The sequence below is a fragment of the Uloborus diversus genome, chromosome 4 (genome assembly GCF_026930045.1).
Source record: "Uloborus diversus isolate 005 chromosome 4, Udiv.v.3.1, whole genome shotgun sequence".
NCBI lineage: Eukaryota > Metazoa > Arthropoda > Arachnida > Araneae > Uloboridae > Uloborus > Uloborus diversus.
Window position 1 is genome coordinate 19,918,114 of NC_072734.1, and position 9,089 is coordinate 19,927,202.

Sequence of the window (9,089 nt, forward strand, 5' to 3'; positions counted from 1 at the left end):
TCACCATCCAAGCTGACTGTTACTTTTCAACATAGTCTCCTTGTAAGTTCACACACTTGATCCAGCAATGCTTCCATTCTTTTAACCCATCCAAATAGTACGATGAGTCTTTTTCCTGGAAATAACTGTTGACAAAGTTGATTACCTATCATTTGAAGAAAACCTTTGTCCCCCAAGAACTTCTTTCAACTTAGGGAACAAGAAAAGTCACTTGGAGCCAGATTTGGTGAGAACGGTGAGTGCTCAATCAGTTCATATTTTAATTCATGAATTTAAGCCATTAAAACCGCTGAGGTGTGTGCTGGAGCATTGTCTTGATGAAAAAGGAGTTTTCTTTTTCAAATGAGGCCGTTTTTCCTCAATTTCATGGTTTTATTTCTCAAGGAGAGTGGCATAGTATGCTCCTGTAATGGTTTTACCTTTTTCAAGATAGTCTATGAATATTATTCCATGGCTATCCCAAAAAACTTGCCATCACTTTTCCAGCAGAAGGAACTGTCTTGGCCTTTTTTGGAACTGGTTCTCCCTTTGCAGTCCACTGTTTTGACTGTGTTTTTGTTTGAGGGGTGTAGTGGTGGATCCATGTTTCATCTACAGTGATCAGTCGTCGGAAATTTTTGTTTTGTTGCGCCAACAGAGCACTGCAAATGTTTATTTGGATCCATTTCTGGTTCAAAGGGAGCAAATGCGGCAGCCAGCTTGCGCATGCCCAATTCTTCATTCAAAATGTGGCAAGCGTGTTCCTTGAAGATGTTTATGGCTTCTGATATGTCCCTAACCTTCAAACTACAGTCATCCAGCACCATCTGATGAACTTTGGCAATGTTTTCATCAGTAGTAGCAGTTTTATGCAGACCCGAACTTTCATCAACACCCAAGCTTGTACGGCCACATTTAAATTCTACTGCCCAAAATTTCACTATGGTAGATGATGGAGCAGAGTCCCTATACACACCATCCAACTCCTCTTTAATCTGGGCAGGCGTATTCACCTTTAAGTACAAGTAGCGAATGACAGCTTGATATTCGATTTTTTCCATTTTCACAAAAACTGTCGTATCAACTCAAAAAAATAGCTGTCGAACAAACAATTTGATCTAAAATTGGCACCAATTTTGGTTCCGAGCTACCGAAAAACGCCTAAATAAGAACACCCCTCTTTGAATTACTAGTGCTGCCATCTTCATATCAAGGTGGGAAACTTTTCAGACAGCCCTCGTACATACTCATCAGGGGTGATTTGGTGCCAGAAGGCCGTTCAAGTATTGCATTTCTGGAATCAATAAATTACCTTTGGTCATGCCTTGGAATTAAATGAGCCAGGGGTCCCCATCCCCCCCCAAAAATTTTCTCGCTTTTGAATCGGGTTAAACATAAATTTTAAAAGTATTTAATTTCCAGTCGAATTCCCGTGGGGGGGGGGGGTTGCGCTAACAAATACCATTTGAACTTAAATATTGTTGGATTGTTCCGCCTCGCCTTCCCAAAATTTGCAACGTGGACCTTGAGTAAACAAGTTTTGGAGGCCCCTGAGTTTTGCTGCCCCCTTTTTTTTTCCAAAGATATGAATAGTTACAGGGAGAATGGATTCAACTTTCTGTTTAGGGATGGAGTGATTACTAGATGTATGCAATATGAACCTTGAAACAGAAATATAATAGTCAGTTAGCTAGAGAATACGGGGGGGGGGGGGGGGGTCTCCCCCGAAAAATTTTAGAAAATGTATTTTTAAAACCAGTTTTAGATGATCTCTGGTGATGTTTGGGGGATAAAAGGTTTGATGGCCTCTTTCCGGTAATTTTTCAATATTGAAACTTCAAAAACGCAATTGTAAATAGTCTACCGTTGTGTTAGGAAGAAAGGCAGGTTTGGGGGCTCTCCTCCGATAAGTTTCAAAATTGTAGTTCTAAAAACGCAGTTTTTGACTATCTGTGGTAATGTTAGGGAAAAAAGAGATTCGGGGGCTCGCCCCCGGAAAATTTTTGTGATAAAAGTCTTTAAAATCGTATTTTAGACTATCTATGGTTAGGGGACAGGCAGTTTTCTGAAATTGATCCTCTAAAATTACAATTGTAGCCGACCTTTGTGACGTTAAGAAAAAAAGTTTTCGGAAGCTCTCACGGAATTTTCTCGAAATTGAAGCCCTAAAATGAAATTTAAGACGATCTTTAATAATGTCGATGAAAGTGTCGCTTCACTTAAATTTTCGAACCTGTAGCTTTACGTAAAAACGCAGTTCTTGATCAGGGCCGTCGCTAGGTCAAAAAACTGGGAGGGGGCGTACGCATTTGGCTGCCCCTTAATTGTTTAAAACGCATGTTCCAATATGCAGAGAGAGAGAGAGAGGGATTTAGCTTCTGGTTTAGCAGGGATAGTCATTTTACTGGACCTTAATACAAGTAATATAAATTTAATTGTAAGAAGAATATTCAATCAGAAATAGGGGGTGTCGAAGTGCTACCTCCTGGAATTTTTTCGAAATTGAAGATATAAAAACGCAGCTTTAGAATCTATTTTAAGTTGGAGAGGAAGTAAGTAGAGAGAAGGTCCAATATATCCAATAATTTTTACAGAAATTTTGGTTCCCAAAACACAATCATACGTTGTATTTGATTATGAGAGGAGGTCCGGGGGTTCTCCTCCAGCGATTTTTCAAGATTTTTAGTTGAAAAACTCGGCTTTAGACGATCTATGGTGATGTTATAGGAGGAAGAGACTCGAAGTCATCCTCTGATAAATTTTCAAACTTCTTCAAACTCCAAGCACCTAATTGTAAATTATTTCTGATTGCGACAGGTAAAGGGAGGTCCGGGGCTCTCCCCCGGGAAAAATTTGAAAATTGCAGTGCGAAAAATGCTGTTTTAGACGATTTATAGTGATATTAAGGAGAATAGAGATGCGAACGCCATCCCTCCAAAAGTTTTTGAAAATGAAAGCTTTAAAATGTGGTTGACTTTTTTGTTAAAATGGAGTGCACCGCCAGTTTCTTGAAACTGAAGCTCCAAAAACGTAATTTAAGCTTACCCGAACTTACTTCACTTCACTCAAGACGGAGGGGGGGGAGTATTGAAGGGACTCGCGCACAGAAATGTTTCGAAATTGAAGCACTTAAAACGAGATTTAAGACGTTTTTCGGTGATGTTGGCGCGAGAGAGAGAGAGAGGGGGGGGAGCATTCTCTCGAAAAATTTCCGATCTGTAGAAAACGCTGGTTTAGAAGATTTTTTATAAGCTAATGTTAATGGGTGGAGAGATTCGAAGTCCTCCCCTGAAAAATTTTCAAAATTGAAATTCAATTAACCCAATCGTAGGCGATTTTAAATACTGTTAGAGGAGTGGGGGGTTTGGGAGATCTCCTTCGAAAAATATTTTTTATTCCAAAATTCAAAAAGAAAAAATTAAACTTGTTGAATCCTATCAGAACTATAGTTTCTCTCAATTGATCTGATCTTTCCTTAAAATTCTTAAAATATTTCTGATTCTAAAATTGAAAGAAAAAAAATTTTAAATTTATTTTTCATTGTATTTCAGATATAGTATTCTTCATTTATTTATACCAAAGATGGATCTATCGTGTTGATCCAAAAAGAATGAATGAATTTGGGACTAGTGGAGAAATTGAGACTCAGCGTTCTGAAGCAAATGGAACTGTTTGTGTGGCTAACGAAGAAAAGTCGGTTGAAGAAAAGAAAACAGATTAATTTTTATTATAATGTAAATTTTTTATTCTTTCATGGGATGTTTCACTGTAAATCTTGTTGCATTTTTTAGGCAAATGTGTTAGAAAAATTGTAAGCTGTTTTCCTCTTTTGGTGAAATGTTAAAATGATATTTAGTAAATGTGATAGATGAATGTTCTTTAAGTTCCAAATCATTGTGACCATTAGATGATTTAGAAGTCATATATACTGGTCATTTTGCTGTGATTCATTTTCACAAAAACACTTGTTTCTGTTTCATATTTCTAAATAGTTTATAAAAGCACAATTTATTTATTTCCATATTTTCTGGTTGCTAGGAAATGTTATCGTCTCTTTTGTATTTTTTCTATTTTTTCCTCCACAGTATTTCAGAAATTTAAAACTTTTTTACTGAGAAACATATTCCCATTTGTAGTTAAGTTATTGCATTCTGGTTTTATAAAACTATATGGGCTTAATTATACATACTTTCTACTCATGTTGTGGGTGAATTTTAATTTTCACTAGTGGTAGTAAGCCATTTTCCTGATTATTTTTTCCTGGCATCCCCGCCCCCCCCCCCCCCCCCCCCCCCCCATTCTATATTGAACAAATCTTGCTTTTTTCTAATTCTACTTTTTATCTATTGAGTTTTTGTTTGATTATGAAAAACAAAAGCAATGAGTTATGGATTTTTGTTAGTTGGTTAAAATGTATTAGAAATATTTTAATGTTAAACAGAGATTTTTATTTCCCTTAAAAAAAGTGGTTCAGTTTTATATTGAAATTTTTTTTATCGAGCCAAGATTCTTTTATTTTTATATTCAAGAATAGTAATACATTCAGTAAAGTTTCTGTGTCATGTTTTAAAAGCACATATTTTTGTTCATTCACATTTTAATGTGATTTTTTAAAACTGATTTTTAGCGAAAATATTTTTAATAATCAAACAACCAAAGAAACATAAAACTAGTTCTGGGTGTAAAAACTTCAATGTAGTTAAAGTTGCTATCAATCAAGTAGTTAAAAACATATTGATTTTTTAAATCACATTAAGATCTAAAAGTAAAGTATATACTGAGGATATGCAGCAATTTTTTAAAAATGTTTGTTAAAAATCTGAAAATAAAATCAATTTTTTGTTTTATCTGTGATGTACTTTTACCTGTTCTTATATTTGTGAAGGTTTGAAAAGCATCATAATGCTTTTGTGGTGCTTTCCTCAAAAATAAATAATCATTTCTTGTGAGCTGAAAAATATTTTCTTGAAAGTAAGAACATAAGTTTAAAAACTTCAATCCACAATTCAAGCTGCATAAAATATAAAATTACTTTTTAGATTGCTGATTGAAGTAATAAAAGATTGAATATAAAAAAGAGTATTTGTATTTCGTGTTTGTAATGAGATTATACTGTGGGTAATAAATCTGTAAAACATATATTTTTTGTGACCTTATTGACTATCCTTACAGAAAAGGATTATTTTTATGTTAAAAAGATTATATACATGTATATACAGTAAACTCCTGATTATTGACGGAATTGAGTGGCACAAGTGCCGCAGATAATCTGGAGTTAACCATAGCTAAATAAATAAAGCAAACGTGTGTATATATATGTATATATATATATATATATACATAATTTTTCTTTTTTAGCTTTTATTAACATTAATTGTTTTTAGTTGATATTTATCTTGTTTTCTTGTTGAATATTTGGAATTGTTTATCGTAATAAATATACTCGAGAAATAACTAGGCTTCTTGTTTTGGGGGGAAAGTGGCAAAACATTTGCTTGGATACATACTTTCTAAATTTAAATTTGTAATTCATTTCTTGATGTTAAATAGTTCTTATTCATTAAAGTTTTCTTTTTACTTCAACCTTAATTGTTAGCTTTTTTTCCTTTCTATCTGAGGAGAAGGATTTGGTCCTATAATGTCCCCCTGGGGATACATGGCTAAGTACGTGACATTCGAATTTTCTGTTGCATTTCAAATTTCCGAATATTTGTTTTTTTTTTTTTTTTTTTTTTGTGGCTTTAGGGCAACATAAGCAGATGATAAAAATAATTTTTTCTGTCAAGTTTCAATTGGAATGCATGTGAATATTTACTTATTAAAATTTAAATCCCATAAATTTTCAGTACTGTTTATTTTAAATTACGAGAAATTGATACTCTAAATATGTTATTTTTTCTACATTCTGTCATTTGGTATGTTTATATATGTAGATACATACATTTATCTGAGTGTCTTTTGTACAAAATTCTCAGTTAAACAAAGTTAATTTTAAGCAGGATTGCTCTTAATTTTTTAATTCTTTTTTTTTTTTTTTTTTTTTTTGCAATTGAAAAACTTGGTTAGCTGAAATCCATTTTTGAAGAAATTTCTTCTTTTTAAGCCTGGGCCCGGTGCAAATGCCCTTCCCTTGAACATTCAAATCCAGATGCATATACCAAGTTGTGATATTCCTAATTGTGCAAAATTATCGTTTTTGTGTACATAACACCATGGCAGTGGTGTGTTCCTATAATAAGGTTGCCCTGGAATGATTCAAACGTTGTGAATGACTGAAGTAGCAGTGTTGCCATATTAGTAAAAGAAATGTTGATTGAATTACTCTTTGCCATAACTGACAACATAAAATGTCATTGAGTAATTTTATTTATTATTTTAGTGCAGCACTTTCAATCAGAAGTAATAAAAAACAAAATGGTTGTACATAATTTCAGAATCTAAGCATTCTTGATTATTAGACAATTTTGGTTGTCCGAAAGCAGTCTGTCCCACATGCAATTATTAGCATATAATCGAGGTTTTACGGTACATATTATTTTTTGATATAATCTGAAAAGCTGCTTTGAGCACCTAATTCTTTTATCCTGTTTTGTTAATTACATACATATATATTGTTTATCAATCTATTTAGAACAAAATAAAACAGCACTACCAATAAACAGTAAGTTACCACCCTGCTTAATACCCAAGCTTTGCCTTCAATTTTCGAGTTGAACCTTATATGTCGCAGACTCTCGCTGGTGAGATAAATTTACTTTAATCTCTCAGTTTGTTGGCACACTCAGCTTCAATGAGATGACACCTGCCTCCAGCTCAGTTATTCCCTATTCCAGACTGATGAGTCCATAACAAGGATGAAACTGCAGTCTTTAGATGGGATAACCGGGCTGTCAGTATATTGCATGTATCACAAGCAATTCTTATTGATATCTTTATAAAGAATGCTTTCCTAAATGACTTAATTCTTCAGTTAGTTATTTTTATGATCCATATTCACCTTGAATCTCATTAATTTCGCAAGGGATTTGCACATTAGTAACTGGAAATATTTATTTGAATTTAATAATTTTTTTTTTTCTTCTGAAGTTTTCAGCTGTCAAATTTCTCCTCCCATTCTTCTCCACCTGTGGTTATTTCCAATTATCTTTTTGTTGAATTAGGAAGAAAGCCTTTCTCTTAATTAATTTATTTATTTATTTATTCATTTTTTCGTTCAAATTTTTGTTATAGTTTTAATATAAATTATTTTTATTTTCATTTAAATTTTGTACTTCCATCACTCAAAAAATAATGTGCCATGTATGTATTCTAACCATCTAATGTAAAAACCTTTTTTATAATGTTGCCTTTTAGAAGCCAACCAATTTCAAGAAATTAATTGTACTGTCAAATCTTTATGTAAAATTCAAATAATGCAACAGAATAAAAATGTCTTTTCAAACTTAATTTTCTGTCATTTATATTGAATTTTGAACTACTGTTCTTGCTCATTTTCTGCTATAGGGTTTATGCTTAAGAAGTGGATTTGAAAATTAGTCCTTTTTGTAGGATTATTAATTGGTTGTACCATTTCTTGAAGTTTTCAGGACTTCATTTTCTAGATAAATTTTTGCTTTATGGCAACTTATATCTACCACACCTAAAATTATCAAAAGGGATTATTTACCAAGTGTTTTGCCTCTGGTAAGAAGAATAACATTTTGAAAACCATCATGATTTGTATAAAAATGAGAAGAATGTAAGACAGTGTTGTGTAAAAAGGAACGGGAGAGGTAACCATGCTCATTTCTCAACTTAGTTGTAACTTTTTCTCGTATTTAATGTATAGAAGATAACAGGTGATCTTCCCTGAAAGAAAAGATAAATGCCTCTAAAAATTAATGGTGCAATTTGTGCCATGGCCATTTCCCCCCAGGGCTTGATTACCAACTAGGCCATTGCCTAGAGGCCCTTAACTAACTAAAATTGTTTTAAGTTACAATGTACTATTGAAGAAAAAGAAAGAAAATTAAGATTTTCTTTGTTTATTTCCTTTTTTCTTCTACTTATTGAAGGTGTGCACTGCTCTTCACCCTGCTCTCAAAATATTTATCGGTGCCCAACAAATATATTTTGAGCGCATAGTTCAGCTGTACTAAATTCTTGAAGTTGTCACTATGTTTGTGTTTACTGTCAACCCTCGTTAAAAGCAGTTACTCTATTCTGGACTCTACCACAATAAGTGAATTACTGAAGATATTCACTTTCAGTAAATGTTGAATGGTTAAAAGCAAATAGCGATTCTTGACTAACTCTTCAACATTTTTATAAATCTGCCCTGTCTGTGAGACTTTTGAAGGAGAAAAATTAACAAAAGCCCATTAAGAAAGTTAATGAATACATGAGCCGAGCTTGCTTACCCCCTCTACCCTCATTGTGGGAACTGGAAAAAGTTGAATTCATGAGTTCTTTCAAATTTAATGACTAGATATGTTTTGAGATTTGCAGAATATGTTTCTACCATTTTTGGAAACTGTGAAATGGAGTGACCAGACCAAGGGAAAAACTGGGGGAATTCTATATTCGCCAGTGGCTGGTAATTGATTGGTGCAATTTCATAAGTAGCCATGGAAATTTCTCCTCAACCCCCCCCCCCCCCCCGGTCCCCCTTTTTTTTTACTCAAAATGCTTCACGCGAGGATTTTTTTCTTCTCTGAAATAAATGATACAGTGAGGAGCAAAGGTATGTAAGTGGACAGCTTCAGTTTTGAGTAACACACACTTAAAGTTCCATTCCTAGATAGGCCTTCATTGAAAAGTTTTTCTAAATCATATTGTATAACAGCACCTACCAGGGCTACTAGGATTATCTCTTGCACCAGTATAGAGGAGAGTAGTGTTCTCTAGAGGAAAAAAGGGCAGGGTGCTGATCTTTGAATGGGGCATTGTTTTATTCATAAAAAAGCACTATTTAACGCGGTGCACCCCCCCCCCCCCCGCCACCACCAAAGAGCAATGATGCACCCACTAAAAAAGTACTTGCCCCCCCCCCCAAAGGACAATTTAAAAAACTTTTCAAAGATTCAAACAGTGTAGTCTGCACCATGAGTACCCCACCCAGAGTCACTTTT

The 9,089-nt window shown here is 33.9% G+C and overlaps 1 protein-coding gene across 1 annotated transcript in view; it reads left to right on the forward strand.

Moving 5' to 3' along the window:
* LOC129221388 (putative lipid scramblase CLPTM1) overlaps positions 1 to 7,419 on the forward strand; it is a 51,532-nt gene extending 44,113 nt beyond the window's left edge. The window contains exon 12 of the mRNA XM_054855860.1: positions 3,531 to 7,419. Within this exon, the coding sequence (XP_054711835.1) occupies positions 3,531 to 3,700 (170 nt within the window). The 3' untranslated portion in view covers positions 3,701 to 7,419. The remainder of the gene's footprint in view (positions 1 to 3,530) is intronic.
* Positions 7,420 to 9,089: the final 1,670 nt, after the last annotated feature.